This window comes from Heteronotia binoei, chromosome 19 (genome assembly GCF_032191835.1).
Source record: "Heteronotia binoei isolate CCM8104 ecotype False Entrance Well chromosome 19, APGP_CSIRO_Hbin_v1, whole genome shotgun sequence".
Taxonomy (NCBI): Eukaryota; Metazoa; Chordata; class Lepidosauria; order Squamata; family Gekkonidae; genus Heteronotia; species Heteronotia binoei.
The window spans coordinates 30,235,802-30,262,905 of record NC_083241.1 but is presented as its reverse complement, the minus strand read 5'-3'; the positions used below and the strand labels follow the sequence as shown (position 1 = coordinate 30,262,905).

General features: G+C 47.1%; 1 protein-coding gene across 1 annotated transcript; it reads right to left on the bottom strand.

Moving 5' to 3' along the window:
- Positions 1-433: 433 nt before the first annotated feature.
- Positions 434-25,840, bottom strand: SORD (sorbitol dehydrogenase). The gene is made up of 9 exons (XM_060260288.1): positions 25,629-25,840; positions 21,067-21,100; positions 15,426-15,590; positions 14,061-14,220; positions 8,474-8,592; positions 5,682-5,747; positions 3,044-3,219; positions 1,244-1,365; positions 434-944 (listed from the first exon to the last, which is right to left on the bottom strand). Exons 1-9 carry the CDS (start codon positions 25,689-25,691, stop codon positions 779-781), a joined length of 1,071 nt encoding a protein of 356 aa, XP_060116271.1. The 5' UTR covers positions 25,692-25,840; the 3' UTR covers positions 434-778.
- Between the last annotated feature and the right edge of the window lie 1,264 nt (positions 25,841-27,104).

The following is a 27,104-nucleotide window of genomic DNA, read 5'->3' as shown; positions in this document are numbered from 1 at the left end:
GCTAGCAGCCATTGATAGACTTCTCCTCCATGAATCTATCTAATTTGGTGTAGTGGTTAAGAGCCAGTTTGGTGTAGTGGTTAAGTGTGTGGACTCTTTTCTGGGAGAACCGGGTTTGATTCCCCACTCCTCCACTTACACTGCTGGCATGGCCTTGGGTCAGCCATAGCTCTGGCAGAGGTTGCCCTTGAAAGGGCAGCTGCTGTGAGAGCCCTCTCCAGCCCCAAAAAGGTCTGATTTGGTATAAGGCATCTTCATGTGTGTTCAAGGCACAGCTGTTAGTGGGTGAACTATTGCAAACCGCAGGCAGGGGTTGTGTATTTTAGCACTTTAAAAAATACCTCCTTGGATGTACAAAACTAACAACATGACTTATCAAGAAACTGCCTCCCTGCTGCTAATCCGGTCCAGACCACACAAACACAGAAAAATATTTGTTTGGTACATGCCAGGGTACATGTCTGTTATTTTGAGGGATGCTCACACCGATTGCTGCTCCCCACACCACCTGAAGTGGTACAGCCCAGCAAGAGTTGAATCGAGCAATTCTTCGATGTATTTCTGTTCCATGTCGGTCATTGTTAAGTACCTTCTACTGATTTCAACATCCACTCAAGACTAAAAAGTTTGAAAATTTGGACTGATTACCTCCCATATAATTTTTCACATTTCTGGCAATTTTAAGGTGGGGAAAAGCCCTTAAACAGTAAAGTCTCGCCTTTGGTGTACTCTGTCCTTGTAAGAACAGACAGGGACCGGGACGTTGCCTTCTGATTTTTCAAGGATTCTGGTCACTGGGGTCGCACTTCAGCATGACTTTTATCCCGATGCACTTTTTGGTGGTCTCAAAAGCTTCCAGAGCCTTTTCCAAAGGGAAACGATGAGTCACCAATGGCTGGACGTTCACTTTCTTAGACGCAAGCATGGCGATTGCCATAGGCCACCTGTCAAGAAAATTGAAAGAATGATTTGCAGAAGTCTGACATTCTGAGTAGCCTGTCCTGATAAGCCCAGATAGACAGCAGGACTGCCGCAGTGAACAAAATAAAACAGCTGTCCGATCACTACCATTCTGTCACTTCCGACACTGACCATTTTGTTTGCATCCATTTTATTCATTTCATGACATTCAGTAGACATAGTGAAAACACTCTGTAGCTGGGGTTACTTCTCCCTAACAATTTCAAACTCTGGTTCTTACTTGGTTTTGCTTGCATCTTTAGATCGCCTGATAAATACTCACGTGTTGCAGTATCGAAAGATCCCTTTGATGTCCACTTCCCGCACAGCTGCGCTCACCAGGGGCACAGTGACCATTTCGGGACCCATCCCGACCAGAACCACTGTCCCTCCAGAACGGGTTGCCTGGAAGAGAAATGAAAGAGACAAACCAAATTGCATATCTCTGACCAAGGGGACGGGAAATAGAGAGTGATGCAAGAGGCATGTAGGCTGCCCAGGTCTGCAGACCAAGACAAATGCTAAAGATACCACAGAGGGTCACCAGGTCCCTCCTGGCAAACAGCGAGTGATTTGGGGGGTTAACAGGAGAAAGAGGAAGGTCCAAGCCATGTTGGACTGCAACATCCAGGCAACAGTCTGGTATTTGGGCAAAAATTCTATTGTAAAAACAGCTTTCACCTTGGAGTTTTTGCCCAAATACCAGAGAGTGAACTGCACATTGCAGAATGATGACAACACTTCCACAGGATGTGGCCTGGCCATGTGGCCTAAGGCCTTCCTTTTTTTACTGGAAAGTCTCCTGCTGGCCAGCTGATAGGGGGCTGAGGGGCAGGGCCTGGAAGCAAAGGAGCCCTACCTCCATGGGAGGGTCTGGCAACCCTAACACATAGGGCTGCCAAGCCCCCGGTCCGGGCGGGGAATCTCCCCCGCATCGCTGGCATGATGATGTCACTTGGAAGTGATGTCATCAAAATGGCAGCAGCCCTGTGGTGCCGCTCTAGGCATTTCCAGGAAAACTCTATGGTTTTCCTCAGACACTCTAGCCATGTGGGACATAAAACTCTATGGTACAATAGGTACATAGAGTTTTCCTGGAAACGCCTAGAGTGGCCTCGCATGGGTGCTGCCATTTTTATGACATCACTTCTTAATGACGTCATTTCATTGCATGCGCGCGCATCATGCACGCAAATGTCCCCTGGCAGAGGATGAAGAGGACTTGGCAACCATACTAACACCAGAGATCTTTCGTTGAAGAAAGCAATCTTGTGAATAGTAGCAAGAGCCACAGGCAGCCAACTGACCAGCATGCCAACACTAGGCATATGTGAAGGTCTTTGTGGAATGTGTGAGTCAGTTTGGACTCAGACAGTAGTGTTGTTTTTCCATTTGTGGATCTCCAAATGTTGAGCTTTCATGAGCCAAGAATCTCTTTCATTCTCTTCTGGTTTTAATGTTAACTACTAAAAAGTAGGGTGGGTGGAGAGCAGTGTTCCCTCTAAGCTGCGTCAGCATGAGCTAGCTCACAGATTTTTAGCTTCCAGCTCACACCTTTTTGTCTTAGCTCAGGAAGGATGACCCCAGAGAACACCAATTTATGCAGGCGCTCACAACTTTAATGCTTGTAGCTCACAAGGTAGAATTTTTGTTCACAAGACTCTGCAGCTTAGAGGGAACATTGGTGCAGAGGTTCAGGTTCACCTGAATAGCTCAAGAGATCACAGTCTCATCAGATCCTGGAAGTTAAGCAGGGGAGATCCTGGTCACTACCTGGATGGGAGACCACCAAGGAAACCCACAGTTGCTATGCAGAGGCTGGCAATGGCAAACCATCTCTGTTTGTCTCCTACCTTAAAAGCCCCATGGGGGTCACCAAAAGTCAACTGCAACTTGATAGCACCTTCCACCACCACCACCACCACCACCGAGGTTCCAGTGCTGGACTGGGGTCGGGGAGACTCGAGTTCTAATCCCCACAGAGTGACAGGTCCACAGCATACAACTTGGTTTGATGTTAACCTTTTTGGTTCATGAGAGCAACAGCCAGCCCAGGTCTACCCAGGAACTGAGAGAGACTCACATATATCGCTGCCTGAATGGAGGGCTCAGCCCCGCTGCACTCCATCGTTATCTCAGGCATGCAACCAAGCATGTCTTTCACCTTATCTGCCAACTCTCGAGGGCTCTCATTCTGAACCTTGACAGTGCAGTCGGCCCCGAGTTCCTTAGCCTTTTCCAGGCGGGAAGCAGATAAATCTGTGTGAGAAAAATACAAGCGTCAAAAGCTGTAGAAACCAATCAGAACAGAAGTGATATCGTATCCAGCGCCTGGGGTGGAATTCTAGCAGGAGCTCCTTTGCATATTAGGCCACACGCCCCTAATGTAGCCAATCCTCCAAGAGCTTACAAGGCTCTTTTTGGTAAGCTCTTGGAGGATTGGTTGCATCAGGAGCGTGTGGTCTAATATGCAAAGGAGCTCCTGCTAGAATTTCACCCCTGTCCAGCGCTCCCTGCAAACATCTTTTGCAGAATGCATGGGGAACGATGCCACAATCCCCATCCAAAAACACTACTTTCTCATCATGCAATTTAAATCTGAGGGCATTAAATCCTGTGTCTGGGCTCTACCACTGCTGACTGTCAATAAGGCTCAGGTGGTTGAATGTTTATTCTCCATATTCAAAACATCCTCTGCATAGAAAACGATATATTTGTAAGGCATGTCTCCAACATGGTGCCACAGGAAACAAAGACAAAAGCTTTCACTTCGAACTTCTGCTGAAAGTTGGGATATGAAACCCCACAGCTCATAGGCTGGGACACTGCAATTATGAACTTGAAGGAGTCAAGTTCATAATTGCAGCTACAAAAAAAAAAAGGTAAGTTGTGCTGTATGAGTCACTCTTGAGACTTCAGCTGGAGGCCCCCTTAAGGCCCTGCAGATTGGGACTCAAAGGTAGAAGCCAAGCTACACATTCCAGGGTCAGAAAGCCCTTTAGGAGTGAGAGTAAAGGGCACTTCAGGGGGAGAGTAAGAACAGTATGAAAGATTCCCATCTATGTAGAGCTCTCCTACATAAAAAGGGCCAAACTTTCTCTCGTAGTTTTCTATATGGTGGTTGGCTGCAAATCAGCTCCTAGAGCTCCTGAGTTTGTGGGCATTTTGGAAATAGCTTTTTCTGGTGTCCGCCAGGTGTTTTTAGACAAGTGAGTGAGGCTAGAAGAAGAAGACTGCAGATTTACACCCTGCCCTTCTCCCTGAATCAGAGTCTTAGAGCAATTTACAATCTCTTCACCCCACAACAGACACCCTGTGAGGTGGGTGGGGTGAGAGACCTCTCACAGAAGTTGCCCTTTCAAGGACAGCTCTGTGAGAGCTATGGCTGAACCAAGGCCCTGCCAGCAGCTGCAAGTGGAGGAGTGGGGAATCAAACCCGGTTCTCCCAGATAAGTTCACACACTTAACCACTGCACCAAACTGGCTGTCTCTAGGTAAAGCTTTTTGCCCAGCAAGGCTCCTGATAAGCCATTGGAAATTTCAAATTTTTGAAAATGCTGCTCTGGCAGTAACTGCCACCACAGCACAAAGATCTTAACTATATGACTGAAGGTAAGCTGTGACAGCTGTGCGGTGGCTGGCTGCACCTCCCAGCGCAGCCATTTTGTGGTTTGGCCCGCCATGCTGTACTAGAATTCTAAAAGTGCTCGCAAGCTCAAAAGGTTGGGGACCCCTGTTTTAAGGAGGCATATTCTACCCTAGTTGTCACACCTTATGCACTGGACGAAACAGGCCACACAGCTCTTTGTTGTCTGTTTTGACGAAGAACAAGAACTGAAGCTAAGTATTATATTATTTTGAAATCATTCAGGAATTAACATGGTTCAATCTGCAGGAAAACAGTATCAATGTTATGCTAAAATCAAATGTTTATGTTTGAAGATGATTGAATTATTACTATTAATGTACTATATTTTTAATGAACAGGGTTTAAAGTGTATGGGTGTAATGAAACAGAATTAAAATATGTTTTATTTCATTTTATTTTTATCTCCCTCTCCATTTCTGCTGTAGGGATGACTACAGAATTGTAATACATAGGTTGAGAAAGTTTTTGAACACGCTTTATATCTACCATAAATGCTCTACGTATTTATACATCACTTATAGTTTTGAATGTCCTTAATAGTAAATATTTTAGAATCTTTTAAGTAACTTTGCCATTTCCTTTTTCCTCTTTCCGTATCCCTAATTTTAAAAAAAACCCAATAAAATAATAATACAAATTTTAAAAAGATCTGAAAGTACTTGGGTCACCCACCAAGAATGATCAGGGATTTGTCCTGGCATTGACACAAAACTAGTGGCGCAGAGCAATCTGAAGAGAAATGGAAATCAGCATCCAATATATAGCTTAGAAGTTATTCTCCTGGGAGGAAATTTCTCACACATTTCTGGGATGGGCCATAAAAGTGCCTTACTCCAGTGATCTGCATGCACAGAAATTCTTGGAGTAACCCCCCCGCCCCCCAGTATTTCTTCCTTAACTGCTTCTCCTTTTTCCAAAGGAACCAGAAACCAACTTCAGCAGCTGTTCAGCACGTTAAGACTTTCTCTGTGTGTTGCGGCAGCTTCTCAAATGCCCCGAGAACACAAGTACTTATTCTCATGTAAACCTGCAGAACAGACACAGGGACCGAAAAGCCAGAAGGCCAGCTTACCGGTGATCACCGCTTGTGAAGCTCCCATGACTTTAGCGATAAGCAAAGTCACAAGTCCAATCGGTCCTGAAAGAAAAGCAGGAAAATAATAAATAATAAAAACACCCAAGGACAGGGGTGTCAAACGTGCAGCCCGAGGGACGCATCAGGCCCTTGGAGGGTCCCTATCAGACCCGCAAGCAAGTCTGCTTCCTTCTCCCTCTCTCTTGCTTCCTTCTATGTCACAGCCTGCTTTGCCAGGCTTGCTCAATCACATGGGAGCTACAGAGCAAAACCTCCATTTTCTCCATTGGCTGAGGCTCCTCCCTTGCGAGGGGAGGATAGTTTGCTTTGCCAGGTTTTCGCCATTGCACAGCAGAGATACTGAGCCAAGCCTTTTTTCATTCTATAGGCCGAGGCCCCACCCCCTCCTCATCCCCTGGGGAGGGAGGGAAAGAGCCAGAGCTTCCTTTGCCCAGTTCCCTCAATCACACAGGAGAAATACAAAATCTTTAACTGTGTTTGTCTGTGTCCTTTATAAAGTTTATATCTCAGCTACCTGGCACTACATTTAATGACATATGTGGCCCAGCCTGACAAGATTTCATTTATGTCAGATCTGGCCCTCATAACAAATGAGTTCAACATTATTTGCCCTAGGAGGCAATCTGTGATGTATGAATAGGCAAGAGGCCCGAAAATGAGAGGAAAAGAGGAGGGAGGTAAATTTTAGCCTAGCAAGGAAAGATCCAGCTGTGGTGGCAGCTGGAAGATCACTTGGGAACACTGACTCAAATGTCACACTATTGTGGGATGCATGGGTCTTGATACACTTTTATATTAGTTAGAGAATGGATTAGAACATAGAATTAGAAGAAGAAGACATTGGATTTATATCCTGCCCTCCACTCCGAAGAGTCTCAGAGCGGCTCACAATCTCCTCTACCTTCCTCCCCCACAATAGACACCCTGTGAGGTGGGTGGGGCTGGAGAGGGCTCTCACAACAGCTGCCCTTTCAAGGACAACCTCTGCCAGAGCTATGGCTGACCCAAGGCCATGCTAGCAGGTGCAAGTGGAGGAGTGGGGAATCAAACCCGGTTCTCCCAGATAAGAGTCCGCACACTTAACCACTACACCAAACTGGCTCTCCATGTATTCCTTGCATGTATTACATGTATTCTTTGCATTTAATATTTACTCCTGTATCTCTCTGCTGCCTGAAATCGAAAGTTATTTCTGCCAAGGTCTCTTGTTTCAGAGACAGCTCCAAACAGCTTCACCCAGCATAACAGTTGCAACACCCCCGCTCACTTGGAGCAATTAGGGCACACGGCAGAACAGTACATAACATTCACATGACGAACCTCAAGAATGGCAACTAGATCCTTGAGAAAGGACATGCGTTTAGAACAAGGATGGTTTTAATTGCACAAGAAATGACGTATCTTTTGAAACGTAAACTGTTGCTAATCTTCTGTAATGCATCCCAATTTACTGAATTCACCAATGTAGACTTGCCATCTCATGCATTCTGCTATCTGTCATCCAATGATGCATGTTTTAACTCACTCTTGCTTATGTCACAAAGGGTACAAGACCCCTTGGTCAATTTTGTATTCTCTGAAGACTCTTGGCTTGCTGGAGCCCTTCTGCTCTACGGACCAAATCTTCCTTATCAGGGCTTTTTTTGTAGCAGGCACTCCTTTGCATATTAAGCCACACACCCCTGGTGTAGCCAATCCTCCAGGAGCTTACAGGGCTCTTCGTATAGGACATACTGTAAGCTCCAGGAGGACTGGCTACATCAGGGGTGTGTGGCCTAATATGCAAAAGAATTCCCTCTACAAAAAAAAAAAGCCCTGATCCTTATTAATAAAACCTTTTTTTAAAAAAAGTTTCTCTCAACAGGACCTGTCGTGTGTTCCTTAATTGGGTCAAGGGACATATCAGGCTACATGTTATGTGGAAGACTATGCAGTTATGGGCATAGAGCGGTTAGTTACCTATGCCAATATCATGGGGGCCTCTTGCAAGCATCATACCAAGCACAGGGATATCACCCATCACAAGCAACTGCTGTTCCAGCTAAACAGTTTGGAACTGCACACAACAAGAACTGAGTAATGAACGTGTGGAATTCACTGCTGTAGAAAGTGGCAGAGGTTACAAGCATAGGCAGCTTCAAGTGGGGACTGGATAAACATATGGAGCAGAAGTCCATGTGTGGCTATAAGCCATAAGGTATAAATGGAACAGTCTGTCTGGGGCAGTGATGCTCTATATTCTTGGTGCTTGGGGGGCAAGAGCGGGAGGGCTTCTGGGGTTCTGGCCCTGCTGGTGGACCTCCTGATGGCACCTGGGTTTTGGTCAGTGTTTGATGCAGAGTGTTGGACTGGATGGGTCATTGGCCTGATCCAACAGGGTTTGTCTTATGTTCTTATGGCCCCGCTGGTGGACCTCCTGATTGCACCTAGGCTTTGGCCCCTGTGTGACAGAGTGTTGGACTGGATGGGCCACTGGCCTGATTCAACAGAGCTTCTCTTCTGTTCTTATTGCCGCCATGTGTCTCTATCCCATCCATAACAGACCCTCTATTCTGTCTACATCAGAATCTGGGTAGCACAGTGGAGCATGGATGCAGCGGTCCACACAAGAAGCATTATGTGCAAAACAGGAACTGCTTTCCCCAAGAAAGCCATTTCCAGCATCCCCTCCAGAGAGAGGTATTTGGACCATCCATTGGCCTGAAAGGCAGACATCTGGCTTGGGGTGGAGGGCGGGCTCAAAAGCACACAAAGCAATGGCTTCATACCAGCACCACAAATGAAGACTTTGCTTCCAAGGGTCACCCCAGCTCTTCTGCAGGCATGGATTCCCACGGACAGAGGCTCAATCAGAGCGCCCTCCTCAAAGGTGACATTTTCTGGAAGCCTACAGTGAAGAAAGAGAACACGGAGCAAAGTCAACACACAGGCATGATGGCAATGCTTATGGACATATGGACATATGAAGCTGCCTTATACTGAATCAGACCCTTGGTCCATCAAAGTCAGTATTGTCTTCTCAGACTGGCAGTGGCTCTCCAGGGTCTCAAACTGAGGTTTTTCACACCTATTTGCCTGGACCCTTTTTTGGAGATGCCAGGGATTGAACCTGGGACCTTCTGCTTACCAAGCAGATGCTCTACCACTGAGCCACAGTCCCTCCCCTTAGGAGTAGTTACACTACACTCCAGTGCATAATAGCATAACTACTTCTATAGCTGGATGGCAAATAATTCCAAACTGACATCGTTAATTCCTCTCCCTCTACTACAAGGGATGGATAGAAATGTAAATCTAAATAGCATCTTTTAATTGCAATCCTGGAAGATTTCGAATGGACCATTTTTTAAAATTCTCGTGTCTTTTGAATGAATAGCTCTCGAGTTAAATAAGAAACACCTCAGGTCAGGCAGACATTTAAGTATTTGTTATCCCCCCCTCCCCACTTTTCCATTCATATTTGGTCAAAATTCCAATCTCTGCACTGAAATGCGGCCCCACATTTTGTGTGTCTGTGTCAGGTGCCATCAGGACTTTTTTTGAGCAGGAACGGACAGGAACACAGTTCCGGCTGACTTGGTGTCAGGGGATGTGGCCTAATGTGCAAATGAATTCCTGCCGGGCTTTTTCTACCAAAAAAAGCCCAGTGCGAAATAATGGTGAGGTCAGGGGTGTGGCCTAATATGCAAATGAGTTCCTGCTGGGGCTTTCCCTACAAAAAAGTCCTTCGTGAAACAGTGGTGGCATCTGGAGATGTGGCCTAATATGCAAATGAGTTCCTGCTGGACTTTTTCTACAACAAAAGCCCTGGGTGCCATCAAGCTGCTTCTGACCTAAGGTGCTCCTATGAATTAACAACCTCCAAAACGTCGTCTCCTTAACAGCCTTGCTCAGGTCCTGCAAACTGAGGGCCCTTGTGGCTTCCTTGACTCAGTCAATCCACCTCATGTTGGGTGGATCTTCCTCTCTCCCTGTTGTCCTCAACTTCATGATTGCCTTTTCCAGTGTCTCTTGTCTTCTCATAACACAACCAAAGTACAACAGTCTCTGCTTAGTCGTTTTCAGCTTCTAGGGAAAGTTCAGGTGGCACATTACACTTCACTTAACATAGACTGGAACTGATTAATCTTAAAACCAGGCAAGTTATCGAATTGTTGAAGTGTGACGACCATATGTCTAAGACAGCCAGGAAGTGTTCTTAATGTTAATCTTAAAGACCCAATGCAACCTGCTCGATATCTCCCTTGTTAACGTTAGCTGCTGTAATCTACTTCTTGGTCCAACAATCTGACTCAGCTTTCTTTTTAGAGAGGAGGTTCTTCCCACGTTAACTAATGCTGGGTGTTTCTCAGTAAGCAGATGAGAAAACCTCAAGGCAATGATCCACCATCCTGTCATTCATTTCCAGCAATTAGAGGTTTAGTAACACCTTGTGAGTGAGAATGACTCTCATGCCCAGTGGCCTAATCCTTTCTAAACCTACGTCCACCGTTACTCTTCAGAACCGCTTGCCACAGTAAACTCCACCAGCTAATTCAGTACAGTGACAAAACTACTTCCTTGGTTCCAAATTGGCCAGTAATTTTCACAGAGATCTGTCTGCTGTACCTGCACCTTCTGACATAAGAACCGAAGAGAAGCCGTGCTGGATCAGGCCAATGGCCCATCCATTGCAACACTCTGTGGCACGCAGCTTTATCTGACACTGAACAGTCCTAGGAGTTTAAGGGGGGTAAGCCAAAATAAGAATCTTGTGGCACCTTGAATATGAATATACTGTAGTATGAGCCTTCATTTATTTATATAATCTTCTGTGGACTGGAGACTACTTCCAGGTTGCAGGCCACTGTTCTCAGTGATTTCCTGAACAATACAACTGCAAGGATTTTTCTGAACCACCCAAGCAATTTACAATTTAATGGGGGAATCAGGAAAATGGGCAGGAACTCTTGTATACCATCCGTAAGAGCAAAAACCAATTGAAAAATGAGCTAGAAGAAGAAGAAGAATTGCAGATTTATACTCTGCCCTTCTCTCTGAATCAGAGACTCAGAGCGGCTTACAATCTCCTTTATCTTCTCCCCCCCACAACAGACACCCTGTGAGGTGGGTGGGGCTGAGAGGGCTCTCACAGCAGCTGCCCTTTCAAGGACAACCTCTGCCAGAGCTATGGCTGACCCAAGGCCATTCCAGCAGATGCAAGTGGAGGAGTGGGGAATCAAACCTGGTTCTCCCAGATAAGAGTCCATGCACTTAACCACTACACCAAACTGGCTATAGATGCCAGTTTTCAGGAGGGACCTGGGGATCCCCCAGAACTGCAGCTCCTCTTCATGCCACAGAGATCAGTTCCCTTGGAGAAAATGGATGCTTGGGAGGATGGACTCTAGGACACTGTACCCCACTGAGGGTCCCTGCTCTCCACAGGTTCTATCCCCAGATGTCCAGGAGTTTTCTGACAACTCTACTCCCCCCCTCCTCTGCCAGTGGTTGGGGGGGGGGGTTGCCCTGTCAACCCCAAAATAAGCATAGAAACATGGGGAAATGAAATTTCCAAATTTCAGCTGTTGGTAAACATGTTAGAGGTAACTCACTAGTCACTGCAGAGACATTAACATACGTAGGAGAAAAACAGTGCAACCCCACAAAAAGCTTTGCTCTCCTAAATCCATTGTCTTAGAAGGGGATGACTCTGTTTAGGATTGCACTGTTAACTGTTTAGGATTGCACTGTTAACTGTTTAGGATTGCACTGTTAAGTACCAAGATCTGGTTCAAAATACTCACGGGTAAAATAACTGCTGTACTTAGGTCTACAATGGGGAAAGTACTGTCATGTATTAGTTCTTTGAAAATTTATTTGTACACGATGAAATCCACATGCACAGTTTGTTCACAGTGTGGCATGAAAGCCAGAGCCAGATAATGCAGATTTACACGGACAGCTTTTGATATTAGCCTCTGAATACACTTTTCCTATCAACTGCTTTTAATTCGATAGTTGTGCCAGGCACGACATCTCAGGCTGGAATACTGGCCTGGTCTGTACTTAATATTTTTGTACTGTATATGTGTCTCTGCTAAATCTAATTTCTAAAAAGTAAAAATATAAAGTTCCATTAATTTATTTACATATTACTTTATTTATATCCCACGTTTCTCCTCAGTGGGGACTCAAAGCAGCTTACATCGTTCTCATCGCCTCCATTTTACCCTCACAACAACCCTGTAAGGTAGGGTGCGTGAGTGGCCCAAGGTCACCTAATAAGCTGTCATGGCAGAACAGCGATTCAAACCTTTATATGCTACAGTACTCTGACTCTTCATGTTTTTTGGTTAAAACAATTCTATTGGTAACATATGGTAACAAAATTATTTCTTAAATCTTAATAACTTCTTTTATCTACCCCATTACTTTTTACCCACCCCTCCCCCCATTACTTGACCCCCTCCGGTGTTATTTACTTATAATGCTAATATTTAAAGGTACCCTTAAGTATTAAAACAAAAACTTATATTCTTCTTCTAAAACTTAATCATTATCAAACATTGTCCAATGTCCTTTTACTTTCCACTCTTTTTACTCTGACTCTTCATGTTTTAAAATGTAACATTATTTCCCAACTGGTTTGTCAAATTAGGTGAGATCCTGCACCATACAGCTTCATGATAGCAAGTGTGGTGATATCCTAACTAACAGAGGAGGGCAGCCCAAGATGAAAAGGGGGTTGGAGCTCCTTCCCTAGGAGGAAAGGCTGAAGAGTCCAGATCTTAAAAGGGGGGGATACGGGACTAAGGGGGGATATGATTACTGAACCCTTTATTAGGCATTTGACTAAAGGGGTGAGGAGGGATATGATAGAGGTTTATAAAATCATTGTATGGGGTAGAGGAAAGGAAAGGAAAGGTCCCCTGTGCAAGCACCAGTCGTTTCCGACTCTGGGGTGACGTCGCTTTCACAATGTTTTCACGGCAGACTTTTTACGGGGTGGTTTGCCAATGCCTTCCCCAGTCACCTACACTTTCCCCCCAGCAAGCTGGGTACTCATTTGACCGACCTCGGAAGGATGGAAGGCTGAGTCAACCTCGAGCCAGCTACCTGAAAGCCCAGCTTCCACCGGGGATCGAACTCAGGTCGTGAGCAGAGCTTAGGACTGCAGTACTGCAGCTTTAACACTCTGCACCACGGGGCTCTTATGGGGTAGAGAGAGCTGACAAATTTTTCTCTCTCTCCCAAAAGACTAGAACTCGAGGGCATGCAGTGCAGCAGATGGGAAGCAGGTTCAGGACGGACAAAAGGAAATACTTCTTTACGCAGATTGAGTCCAGTGGCACCTTTAAGACCTGCAAAGTTTTATCTATGCTTTAAACACAGAGTGACTAAAAGGTGGCATTTGCTGCCCAATGATGTAGTGATGGCCACAGGAACAAACAGCTTTCAGAGCAGATTAGATAGATTTATGGAGGATTAGTTTATCAGTGGGTGACAGAGGGGAGCTTCTACATTCAGAGGTCCTAAGCCTCTGAATCCCAGAGCTAGGAGGCCATAGTAGGGGAAGGCATTGGCCTCTGTCCCGCTGTTGGCTGTCCAGAGGAACTGGTTGGCCACTGTGTGAGACGGGATGCTGGACAAGATGGACCACTGGTCTGATCCAGCAGGGCTCTTCTGATGTTCTTATGAAGGCCTCAGCCTCTATGCTCTGTTATTGGCCCTCCAGAGGAACTGGTTGGCCACTGTGTGAGACAGGATGCTGGACAAGATGGACCACTGGTCTGATCCAGCAGGGCTCTTCTGATGTTCTTATGAAGGCCTCAGCCTCTATGCTCTGTTGTTGGCCCTCCAGAGGAACTGGTTGACCCCTGTGTGAAACAGGATGCTGGACTGGATGGACCACTGGTCTGATCCAGCAAGGCTCTTCTGAAGTGAATGTCTCATCCTCTATGCTCTGTTGTTGGCCCTCCAAAGGAACTGGTTGGCCACTGTGGGAGAGGGGATGCTGGACTAGATGAACCACTGGTCTGATCCAGCTGGGCTCTTCTGATGTTCTTATGAAGGCCTCAGCCTCTAAGCCCTGTTGTTGGCCCTCCAGAGGAACTGGCTGGCCACTGTGTGAGAGGGGATGGTGGACTAGATGGACCACTGGTCTGATCCAGCAGGGCTCTTCTGATGTTCTTATGAAGGCCTCAGCCTCTATGCCCTGTTATTGGCCCTCCAGAGGAACTGGTTGGCCACTGTGTGAGACAGGATGCTGGACAAGATGGACCACTGGCTCTTCTTAACTACCCATGGGAGAAATTCAGTTCGGCTAGCTCCTCTCCACACAAAAGCACCCGCCAACAGACACTTGCAACTCACTTGTAGCAAAAGTTGGCATCGTGCGTGTAATAACGGCACAAGTTCCCATCATCGGGGGGAGTTGCGCAGAAAAAGATGGATGGAGACAGGTTGTACCGCCCAGTTTTGCAAAACTCGTCTTTTTCTCGGGGAACCCCAGGCTCTATGGCTACTCGGTCACCTGGGAGGAAAAAAAGATCATGAATGTAGCAAGATCAATGACTGGGCAAACTGGGATGTAAAAAGCATTTATGTGCAGTTCCAAGGAAGGTGAAGAAGCAGGGTGCTGAAGCCAGAAACCACGGCACAACATGCACCCAGCACTTCAGACAAACAGAGACTGGTGGAATACAATTTGAACTCAAACTACATGTTAATTTAAGAGCTCTGTGACTGGAACTCTGCATGTGTTATTGTGCACAAAAATGCAGCTATGTCCTTGTGCCGTTTCTCCAATGGAAAATGGATCTCTATTAAGCGAGAGCTGGGAAATAAGGCAGGTATGCATACTATGCCTTTCTTATAGAACCAGGACTGAAGAAAGCCAGGGGATGGGAGAGATGCATTTCTGATTGGAGAAACAGTGCAACGACAGGGTGGGAGAATTTTAAAAGCCCTTTCCCAGCCCCATGTCTCCAGTCCATATCAAAGCTGCCTGACTCTGCATTCTCAGGGCCAAATCTGGAATCCTAAGTACAGATCAACAGTTTGACCCTTGGTGTTTTAACATACTTCTATTAAAATTCAATTAAAAGCATGTAAATGCAGAGCACTAGAAGGAGGACCAATATTGTTATTAGGGGTATGCCAGATGAAACCAAAAGGCCTTCACCTGCTGGCAAAAGACACCAATAGAGGAAGACGGACAAATCGCCTTGGAAGGGAGTTCCAAAGTTTTGGTGCCATGACAAAGAAGGCCCTTTCTCAGCTTGCCATCTCTCTGGCAACCAAAGCAGGACCTCTGAGGATGAGCTGAGTGAATGGGTCAGTTTGTACAGGAGAAGGCGGTCCTTAAGGTATGTTGGTCTCAGGTCATACAGGGCTTTAAAGGTGTCAATATGTGAAGGCTTGCCTTTGCGATGGACTCTTAAATCAACTGGGAGCCGGCGTGGTGTAGTGATTAAGAGCGGCAGACTCTGATGTGGAGAACTGGATGCCATTCCCCACTCTTCCACACAAAGTCAGCTGGATGACCTTGGGTCAGTCACAGCTCTTAAAGAGCTCTCTCGCCCCTGAAATGGGTCTCGCTCACCGCAAAAAAGCTAGAACTTCCAGACCATTTTCAGATCTTCTGGCTATACTACACACAATGCCATATGATAATGAATTACATAGCTAGCTGCAGAACTGTTGTGGGGTCCCAGCCCATTCCTGGCCTCAACACACCTTTCTTCAGCGTGGTTACAGAAGAGCCCACTTTGACAACGGTTCCTGACGCCTCGTGGCCCACCACCATTGGGCTCTTCACCACAAAGTCCCCGATCCGCCCACGCTGCCAATAGTGTACATCGGAACCGCAGATTCCGACAGAATGCATCTTCAAAAGCACCTCTGGCAGAAAAGAAACAGAGCAGAAAGCGTTATTTCCCACAGGGCAAAACCTGGAACCTGCAACTATAAGGACTTCAGAGAATGCAGGGTATTTAAATAGGTTACATTTAAATATGCCAAATGAATATTTTTCTGACAGTTTTGGTAGGAAAAGCCCAGCAGGAATTCATTTGCATATTAGGCCACACCTCTGACATCAGCATTGTTTCACACAGGGCTTTTTAGTACAAAAAGCTCAGCAGGAATTCATTTGCATATTAGGCCACACCCCCTGATGCCAAGCCAGCTGGAACTGGGTTCCTGTCCGTTCCTGCTTTAAAAAAAAAAAAACTTGACAGTTTCCCTTTGCCTTCTAGAACATTTCAGAGATAGGATATCCAATTTCAGCATATCTGAAGCTTTAGCTAAATCCTATCAAGATTCCTGGTCCTTTGGCTCATGGTCACGGCAAGCCCCGGCAGGTTACCTGCCAAGTTACAACTGCAATTAAGTTTACCTGCTCGCTATCTTTGAGCTTGCAGTCAGTGTAACCACATAGCTACAGGCAAGCCCTGTCTTTACACTTGTGGCTACGGCTGATGCATTCTGTAGGCAAGATCTATTCCTTTTGAAATTACTGAAGGAAGCACCTGCACACCTCCCCTCCACAACTGTCAAGCACTGCACTGATCAAGGTGAGAAGAAAGCTGATGAGGGAAAGAGAGCGAGAGAGCAGTTCTGTCCTGGGCAACCACAATACTTACAGTCAGGCATGCTCAACACGGTGCCCATGGGCACCATGATGCCCACCGACATTTTCTAGTGCCCATCAAATGTTTTAAGAAGTAGGGGGGCAGGTAGGGCTTTTTGCCCAGCAAGGCTTCTGATTGGCTGTACAATTTTTTTAAAATGTTGCTTTGGCAGCAGCTGCCACCACAGCACAAGAATCTATACTGTGTTACTGCAGTGAAGCTGTGGCAATCGTTTTGTGGCTGGCTCCTGGGATTACAGTCGATCTCCCGACGACAGAGGATCAGTTCCCCAGGAGGAAACGGCAGCTCTGGAAGGTGGACTCTATGGCATTGTACCCCATTGAGGGTCCCTCTCCTCCACAAACCCTGCCCTTCTCAGACCCTACCCCCGACATCTCCAGGTATTTCCCAACATGGAGCTGGCAACCCTATGTGGCAGATATTTTGTCGCTACGCCCACCAAAGCCATGTCAGAATTCCAAGTGTGCCCACAGGCTCAAGGAGTTTGAGAACCCTTGACTTACTCATAAGCCTGTCTAATGATTACAGAGGCACCGAAATCACCAGCACATTGCATACCGCATGCATTCATTGCTTTGGTCAATGTATGTGTGTGTGCACGCGCACACGTGCGTGTACACATACACACACCTCCTTCATTGCACGATCCAGTTTTGTAACCCAGTTTAGTGCATTTTTCACTGAATGATTTCCACCACGCATTATTTTTAACGGTGTGATCTGCTGCAAGTTGCAGGAAGGAAGGAAGGAAGGAAGAAGACATTGGATTTATATTCCCCCCTCCACTGAAGAGTCTCAGAGCGGCTCACAATCTCCTTTACCTTCTTCCCCAACAACAAACACCCTGTGAGGTGGGTGGGGCTGAGAGAGTTCTCCCAGAAGCTGCCCTTTCAAGGACAAGCTCTGTGATAACGATGGCTGACCCAAGGCCATTCCAGCAGCAGCAAGTGGAGGAGTGGGGAAATCAAACCCAGTTCACCCAGATAAGAGTCTGCACACTTAACCACTATACCAAACTGGCAAAGGAAGGAAGGAAGGAAGGAAGGAAGGAAGGAAGGAAGGAAGGAAGGAAGGAAGGAAGGAAGGAAGGAAGGAAGGAAGGAAGGAAGGAAGGAAGGAAGGAAGGAAGGAAGGAAGGAAGGAAGGAAGGAAGGAAGGAAGGAAGGAGAGAGCTGGAAAGCAAGCAACTTTAACTTTAAATGTATTCTCCAAGTCTCTGGCAAAACATGGCATAGCCATTTTGGCTGCAGGAGAAGCTCGGTTTGAGTCCAGTAGTACCTGAGAGACCAACCAGATCAGGCCGGGGGGATAGGTTTTGGGGAGTCCAAGTCAAAAGATGAAGGGAATTCTGACTCTTTGAAAGTTTGTACTTCAAATATATTGTTGGTCTCTAAGGTACAACTGCACTCAAATCTGAAACTGCAAGGACCTTGTAACTCTCTCTGTTCTCTCTCTTCAACATGTGGCAATGCAAACCTGTCACTCTTTTACTTCCATTGATCACCTTACTTGGCGTCCTGCCCTACGCCTAAACCCATCTCTGTTGACTTCTGAAACATATCACATCTGGCTCTCTCTTCCTTTGCTCTCTGCAGAATCACTGGAGTTTGAACCTTCTCAAAGAGAAAGTAAGCAAGCACTTCTGAGCCCTGCCCTGTCATAAAACTACCATTTCCCTAGTTCATAACACACACATATAGCCAGGGGTGGAATTCTAGCAGGAGCTCCTTTGCATATTAGGCCATACCCCCTGATGTAGCCAATCCTCCAAGAGCTTACAAGGCTCTTTTTTGTAAGCTCTTGGAGGACTGGCTACATCAGGGGTGTTTGGCCTAATATGAAAAGGATCCCCTGCTAGAATTCCACCCCTGCATATAACTCACTGCTCCTTCCATCACTGGAGACCCAATGCAAACGTTACCAAAGCCAGAAAAGCCTCTTTAGTTAACTGCTCATGTGTGGAGTTGTCCACCTCTAGGTGAGGCCTGGAGATTTCCCAGAATTATCACTGATCACTAGACAGTGGAGATTTGTCCACTTGGAGAAAAAAGGCTACTGTGGATGCTATATAGTATTCTACACTTCAGAGGTCCTTCCTCTCACCAAACTCTGCCCTCCCCAAGCTCCACCCCCTCCCCACAAAATCTTCAAGTATTTCTCAGATAGGACTTGGCGACCCTAGCACAGGTGAGTGGTCAGTGGTCTGCTCCTATACACAGTGCAAGTTCCAAAGCGGAGAGACCTAGACGATGGCTGCGATTACCTTCTGTGCCTATGAAAGCAACAAGATACTGTTTATTTGGTCATGGAGTAAGGTAGCCAACTTTAGCCTGGCAAATTCCTGGAGATTTTTTTTTGGTGGGGAGGGTAGCTGGGGAGTGTGAAGTTTGGGGAGATTCCATTCTGTCCTGAAAGAGTTAACTTCTGGGAAGGAAATGCCCATATTTTGACCCAGGCTTATTAGCAATAGAATAATTAACAGACATTCTCACATTCTGACATGTTACTTTTTTATTGGTTTCTCAAGCTAATGCAACCCAGATCAAAGGTTTTCTGAATTTGTTAATTTTACTGTTCTGCTATTGGATTTTAACTTTGCACCGCTTTGCATTCTAAACCCCACAAGCTATATGTAGCTCTGCTTACTGCACCTCATTCCTCATCTGAAGAAGTGTGCACGCACACGAAAGCTTACATTTTGAATAAAAGTTTGTTGGTCTTAAAAGTGATGCTTGACTCCTGCTTTGTTTTCATTTGTTTATGTATGCTAATGCTAGTGAGCTAGCTTGGAACCAATCAGGTGTCAGGCACAGTTTTTACCACCAATAAGGTGAGGGCTTTAGGGTAAACTTTATCTCCTTTGTTTTCACACACCTACATGTGTTTGCTCAGACCAAGAACCAAGATGGAGCTTAGATAGTTGGGATGTTATTATTTTCAGTCTATGTAACCCTTCCCTATTTTTAGTAAACGCAAGCTAAACAAACTTATGTGCTGTGCTGCTTTTGACTCTGCTAAGTATACAACAGGAGGAAACTCAGCAAAGATGGGGTTCGATAAGAGCAGGGGTCCATCAGTGGCTATTAGCCAGTGTATCGTTGGAACTCTCTGTCTGGGGCAGGATGCTCTGTATTCCTGGTGGTTGGGGAGGGCACAGTGGAGGGCTTCTAGTGTCCTGGCCCCACTGGTGGACCTCCTGATGGCCCCTGGGTTTTGGCCACTGTGTGACACAGGGTGTTGGACTGGATGGGCCATTGGTCTGATCCAACATGGCTTCTCTTATGTTCTTCGGTTCTTAGTCCACACTCTGAAGTTGCCATTTCTCCAGCGGAACAGACCTCTGGAGTCTGGAGACCACTTGTAATTCTGGGAGCACTCCCCGTCCCCCACCTGGTGGTTGGCAAGCCTCTCGCGGGGGCAGCCAGATAGAGATTCTATGGGACCTCATGATGCTAATGTATACACAAAGAAGCAGAAAAACTTTCCAAATGCAACATCAGCACAGTCTCTGACAAGGAAATTTCCCTTGAAAAATATGCCTGCATAAGAAATTTAGTGCCTCAGGGAGGGAATGGAAAACTCAAGAATTGAAATGATTCACGCGTATGGCTTTCATTGACTCATTCATGCTGATAGAACAGTAAATGCTATAGGAGAGCCAGTAGTGCAAGGGTGTCAAACATGTGGCCCAGGGGCCAAATCAGGCCGCCGGAGGGCTCCTATCAGGCCCCTGAGCAACTGGCTGTCATCTGTTTCCTTCTCCCTCTCTTCCTTCTGCATCACAGCTTGCTTTGCCAGGCTTGCTCAATCGCACAGGAGCTGCAGAGCAAAGCCTTTATTTTCTCCATTGGCCGAGGCTCCTCCCTTGGGGGGGGAGGGATAGCTTGCTTTGCCAGGCTCTCTCAATCGCACAGTAGAGCTACTGAGCCGAGCCTCTCTTCCTTCTCTTCTGGTCCCAGAGGGAAGGAAGGAAAGACCCAGAGCTTCCTTTGCCCAGTTCCCTGGATACAAAGAAAGCACCTTAAAGACCAATGAGTGCTAATGTTTTAAGCATGCTTTATTTTAAGCTTTTAAATTTGTCTGTGTCCTTTATAAAGTTGATATCTCTGCTAGCTGGCATTCCATTTTACGACAGACATGGCCCGGCCCAACAAGGTCTCATTTATGTCAGATCTGGCCCTCATAACAAATGAGTTCGACACCCCTGGTGTAGTGGTTAAGAGAGTTGGACTAGTATCAGGGGACTTGGACTAGTATTAGGGCTTTTTTTTTTTAGCAAGAACACAGTTCTGGCTGGTCTGGATATGCAAATTAGTTCCTGCTGGTCTTTTTCTGCAAAAAAAGCCCTGTGTGAACTGGTGGCATCAGGGGGTGTGGCCTAATATGCAAACGAGTTTTTTGCTGGGCTTTTTCTACAAAAAAAGCCCTGCGAATCCCCATTCCTGCCATGGAAGCTCGCTGGGTGACTCTCAGCCTCCCTGGCTTCGCAGGGTTGTGATGAGGGTAAAATGGAGGGGAGGAGGGCAAGCCACTTTGGGTCCCCACTGGGGAGAAAGGCAAGGTACGAATGAATTAAGCAAATGAGTTTTGAGTAAGGGGACAGAGTATGAAGCGAATCTGAATGATTTGGGAGCCTGCCTTCACAATGACTCACGTAACCATAAACGTAAAACGCATTCAAAGGATCCACAAACTGAAAGAGCAACTAATCCACACAGACCTACCGTTGGGACCTGGTTCAGGTACCGGCCGGTTTTCCTGTAAGGAAACAGAAGGGACAAGATTCAGCTTGTGTGAAAGCTGACACAGGGACTATCACTGGCCTTTATGTTTCCAAAGGGAGGAGTGCAACCAGGGGACGTTTTGTAGAAGAATAGGTGAGGGAGCTCATTAGCATAACTTATTAACATATGTGTGTGTGTGTGTATATATATATATATTTGGCCGCTGTGTGACACAGAATGTTGGACTGGATGGGCCATTGGCCTGATCTAACATGGCTTCTCTTATGTTCTTATGCCACCACCACCACAGTCTAAAGCAACCTGATGCAAGAAAGGAGAGCCCCGGGCGAGGGAGGCCTGCTTGGGCTGGCTAGAGATCCTTGGCTACCCCCCAGCTCCCAGAGTCAAAAGGCCAGCAATCCACCCGCTGCCCAAAATCACATAAGAAGTGGAGAAAGGGCGGTGTGGCCTTCTCCAGGGGTTAATGAGGGTTGCTGGCGGTGCAGCAAGGCTCCTGGTGGCTGGTTGGCTGCCTGCTCTCCTAATCCAGGGATTGTTATGTAGCTGCACCTAAAATTCAATGGACAAGGTAGGTGGGGAGGAAGAGGGGGAACCCTCAGAATGGTTCAGGAGCCGTGCTCCTGTGAGCTCCTGCTGAATCTGAGGCCTGGGTGCAACCCAACACAAGCACCATTTTAAATCTGTATTCCTCCTCAGCATTTGACATGGGATGCCAGACTGAGTCTTAAGATCATGGTCCGAGACATCCACTCCCTCTCTCCATCCTTAGAATAAAATAAATGTTTGTAACATCCAACCTGGCGCATAGTTCTGGCGAGCTCAAAAGCTTGCACACTGTCACAAGGGACCCCACTGGGTTTTCAAGGCAACAAATAAGCAGAGTGGTTTGCTATTGCCTGCCTCCGCATAGTGCCACTGACCATCCTCCGTGGTCTCCCATCCAAGTACTAACCCAGAGCCAACCCTGCTTAGCTTCCAGGATCTGACAAAACTGGCCTCACCTGGGCCATTCAGGTCAGGGTTATCTAGGAAGTTTTCAAGGCAAGAGGCCATTCAGAGGTAGTTCTGCATTGCCTACATCTGCTTAGCGACCCTGGGGATAGCCTGATCTTGTCAGATCTTGCAAGTTAAGCAGGGTTGGCCCTGGGTAGTATTCATCCATCCCACTGCTGACACCATGTAGTGTCTGGCACCCAAGAACCACTAACAACATCGCCAAGTTGTTGTTTACAGAACAGCTTTATGAGCAAAGACGAAACACCACAAAGGAGAGCCGACAACAAACTACGTGCAGCCAGAGAGTGCTGTAACCATCCCACTCTAAACAAGTTATATACATAACAGTGGAATGAAGACCCTCCTATTTAAAGACACACACATCAGAGATGGGAGACCACCAAGGAATGCCAGGGTTGTGAAGCAGAAGCGGGCAATGACAACCACTTCTGAATATCTCTTGCCTTGAAAACCCCATGGAGTTGCCATAAGTCAACAGTGAGTTGGTGGCACTTTCTACCACCAGCTGATGGGGGGGGGGGAGCTTAAATTATAGAAAGCTCTTATCTGAATTTGGATGCCTAGACAAATTTATAACACGCAGGGCTTTTTTTTTTTTTAGCAGGAACGCACAGGAACACTGTTCCTGCTGGTTAGGCATCACAGGGTGTGGCCTAAGATGCAAATGAGTTCCTGTTGGGCTTTTTCTACCCAAAAAGGCCTGATAACATGAACAGAAAGGGGCTGGTGTGTGGGTGTGCGTGTGTCGAGAACAATCCTTTGACTGTGCTCCTACTTCAGTTGTGGGGGGAGGAAATCCCATTTTGACAAAGCTAGAAAAGCAAACACCCTTAGCCAATCCAGTCAAATGACTCACCCTGACCTCTGTTCTAACCACCATTTACTTTTGAATCCTCTCTAAACAATTTCCAAATTCAAAAACTTCACAAAAAGGCACACTCGGTTTAGCAATCCTCACCCTGCAGGAGAGAAACAATTTACAGATATTGAAAAGTGAAGTGCTTGCTACAGGTTAAGGGCAAGTTTCAAACGCTTTGGGAGGTATGGTATTGGCTACAAGAGCTTGTTGTTAGTTAATTTTTAAAAATTATATATAACAACAAAAAACAAAGTTTGGGAGCAATCCTAAACAGGTGTACACTAAGCAAGTCCCATCCTATTCAAAGGGACTTAATCCCAGGAAAATATCTTTACCATTGTAACCTTTGAAGCATTGCAACCTTTGTCCCTTGGAAACATACCTATGGCTGCATGCAGCCAGTGTTCACATTTCCCACACAAAATGTAAAAAAGGGTCATGCACATTATCCAGCCCATGCTTTTTACTAGGAAACATGACTCCTGGTTGCCCACAGGTTTGCCAATTCAACAGAAAAAGAACCACCACCACCACCCACCTGGCTTTTGCACAGATCTTAAATCACCAAGTTGTCCAAGGAGTAAGCTTTTGTGAATCAGTGGCTCACATTTTCAGATTTGAGTGAGCGCTGACTCACGAACGTTTATTATACCCTGGAAAAAATTGTGTTTGTCTTTCAGGTGCTACTGGGCTTGATTTGAGTTCTACCTGCTACAGCCTCACAGGGCTACCCAGCCTGAAACTTCTATTAGCAGGTGGAATTTTCCATGCCATGGAAGAAATGTGTGTGTATGTGGGGAAGGGGGGGTTTGAGGTTAGCAACCCATTTCCTCAACCTAATAAACAGGGTTGCCAGCCTCCAGATGGGCCCTGAACCCCTGGAATTACAACTGGTCTCCAGACTGCGGGGATCAATTCTGGAGAAAATGGCTGTTTCGGAGGGTGGACTCCATGCTAGAGTTACTAATTCCGAGGTAGGACTCGGAGATCTCTCAGCATTGTATATGATCTCCAAAATACATACATCAGTTTCCCTGGGAAGAAATGGAAATTTTGGAGTGCAGATTCTATGACATAACATAGATTCTAAGAGAAACAAAAATCCATTCCCAAGGTTCTGCAACTCAAATCTCCAAGAATTTCTCAAACCAGAGTTGGCAAAACTATGATTGCCAACTGGCCAGGAGGAAAAACTGTCCCTTTAGGGGGAGCTTTAATGTGTGGAAATGGGCAGCTGAAACGTTTTCCTGGTGTGAAGGTAAATAATATCACTTGGCAATTGCTGCAGATCCAAATGATGGCTGGAGATCTCCTGGGATTACAACTGAGATCAGTTCACCTGGAAAAAGGGCTGCCAGAGAAGGTGGACTCTATGACATAATATCCCACTGGTAAAAGTTTTATCTATGGTTTTTAATCACTTCTTTTCTTAATGGTAATTTTATTTTCTGTACTTAGCATTTTGACTGTATATCTGAACTGTAGTATTCTGTCCTACTGGACTACTGAATTTGTTTGCTTATGACCTGTAGGTCTGGGAGCATAAAGTATAGAATAAAATTGGAAATGGAAATAAATAACTACTCCATTGAAGCCTCTCCTCTTACCAAACCCCACCCGCTTTAGGCTCCACTCCAAACCTCCAGGTATTTCCCAACCTGGAGTTTGGCAACCTTAATCACAACACTTATCTAACCCCCCCACCAAAAAAAAACCCTTGCCCTCCTCAGCAGTCTTTCCTCTAAGCTGAGTTAACATGAGCTAGCTCACAATTTTTTTTGCCTCCAGCTCACATTTTTGTCTTAGCTCAGGCAGGAAGGCCTCATAGCATGCTGATTTATGCAGGCGCTCACAACTTTAATGCCAGTAGCTCACAAAGCAGAATTTTTGCTCACAACACTCTGCAGCTTAGAGGGAACACTGCTCCTCAGGCTCTGCCCCCACATCTCCAGCAACCTCCCCACCTGGAGTTGGCAACCTTATGCAGCTAGGGTTGCCAATCCCCAGGTGGGGGCAGAGGATCCCCCAATTTGGAGGCCCTCCCCTGCTTCAGGGTCATCAGATGGGAGGGAAGGAATGAAATGTCTGCTGGGCACTCCATTATTCCCTATGGACTTATTCCCATAGGAAATAATGGAGAATTGATCCGTGGGTATCTGGGGCTTTGGGGGGAGCTGTTTTTTTTAGGTAGAGGCGCCATATTTTCATTATTGCATCCAGTGCCTCTCCCCAAAATACTCCCCCAGTTTCAAAAAGATTGGACCAGGGGGTCCAATTCTATGAGCCCCAAAAGAAGGTGCCCCTATCCTTCATTATTTCCTATGGAAGGAAGGCATTTAAAAGGTGTGTGGCCCCTTTCAATGTGATGGCCAGAACTCCCTTTGGAGTTCAATGATGCTTGTCACACCCTTGCCCCTGGCTCCACACACACACACACACGCACCCCATGTCTCCTGGTTCCACCTCCAAAGTCCCCAGATATTTCTTTAATTGGACTTGGCAACCCTATGCAGCAGCCCCGTTTCACGACTTCACAGCCCGCTTTCTATTTGCCTCCGCTCAGCCCCGCTCCCCCAGCCCGGGTAGCCCCCTCAGGGCCGCCCTCTGCTTCCCTCTCCCGCGCCGCTTTCCTGAGGCGAGCCTGCGGGGCGGCGCCGAGCCTCACCAAGCGCAAGTCGCCGGCTTTGTGCACCACCACCGACAGGTTGCTCTCCTCGGCCGCCGCCATTGCTCCTTTGCGACTCTCAGCGCTGCTGCCCAACCCGGCCTTCAGCGCCCCGCCGCCGCCACCGCCGCTCTCTCGCCGCCCTCCGCCTCGGCGGGGAACTTTAGCCCCGAGGCCGGAGTCCAGGTGCCGCCCGAGGAGGGGAGGTCTCGACCCCCACCTCCGCCCATCCCCGCAGGGTCTCAAGTCCACACGCGCCCCTCCCTGGCGGGCCTCCTGCCTGGCCTTGGCTGGGATGACGTAGGCTCAGGTTAGGGTAGCCAGGGAGGGTTGCCAGGCTCAGGTAGGGGGACCAGGTAGGGTTGCCAGGTTCAGGTAGGGGGGCCAGGTAGGGTTTCTAGGCTCAGGTATGGTTTCCAGGCTCAGGTAGTAGGGTAGCCAGGTAGGGTTGCCAGGCTCAGGTAGGGGGGCCAGGTTCAGGTAGGGGGGCCAGGTAGGGTTGCCAGGCTCAGGTAGGGGAGCCAGGTAGGGTTTCTAGGCTCAGGTATGGTTTCCAGGCTCAGGTAGTAGGGTAGCCAGGTAGGGTTGCCAGGCTCAGGTAGGGGGGGCCAGGTAGGGTTGCCAGGCTCAGGTAGGGGAGCTAGATAGGGTTGCCAGGTTCAGATAGGGGAGCCAGGTAGGGTTTCCAGGCTCAGGTAGGGGAGCCAGGTAGGGTTGCCAGGTTCAGGTAGGGGAGCCAGGTAGGGTTTCCAGGCTCAGGTAGGGGGGCCAGGTAGGGTTGCCAGGCTCAGGTAGGGGAGCCAGGTAGGGTTTCCAGGCTCAGGTAGGGGAGCCAGATAGGGTTTCTAGGCTCAGGTAGGGTTTCCAGGCTCAGGTAGTAGGGTAGCCAGGAAGGGTTGTCAGATCCAAAAGGTCCCAGCCTGGAGATTTGGGGATGGAGCCTGGGGAGGGCAGGGGTCCCGGTGGGGCCCAATATCACAGAGTTCACCCTCCAAAGTATTCATTTTCTCCAGGGGAACTCATCTCTGTAGCCTGGAGATGAGCTGCAATTCCCGGCTCCGCAGCTCCCACCTGGAGGCCTTTGCTCATGTTATGGTTGAACACAAGTAGTTTGTATTTATCTTACTTGATTCATTTATACTCCACCTTTATATGTAGAACAAAGTTTGAGTCCAGTGGCACCTTTAAGCCAACAAAGGTTTATTCAGGATATAAGCTTTTGTGTGCACTCGGCAAACAGAAAATTAACGTAGCAAAGCAAAGCAGTCTTCCCCTTTCCCTTGTCTGTTGTGCACTGTTGTGCACCTTGTTTGTTGTGTACCTTTTTGGTCAATCAAAGTTGGTATTTTCTACTCAGACTGGAAGCAGCTCTCCAAGGGTCTCAGGCAGAGGTTTTTCACATCACTTGCTGCTTGGTTCTTTGAACTGGAGATGGCAGGGACTGAACCTGGGATCTTCCGCATGCCAAGCAGATGT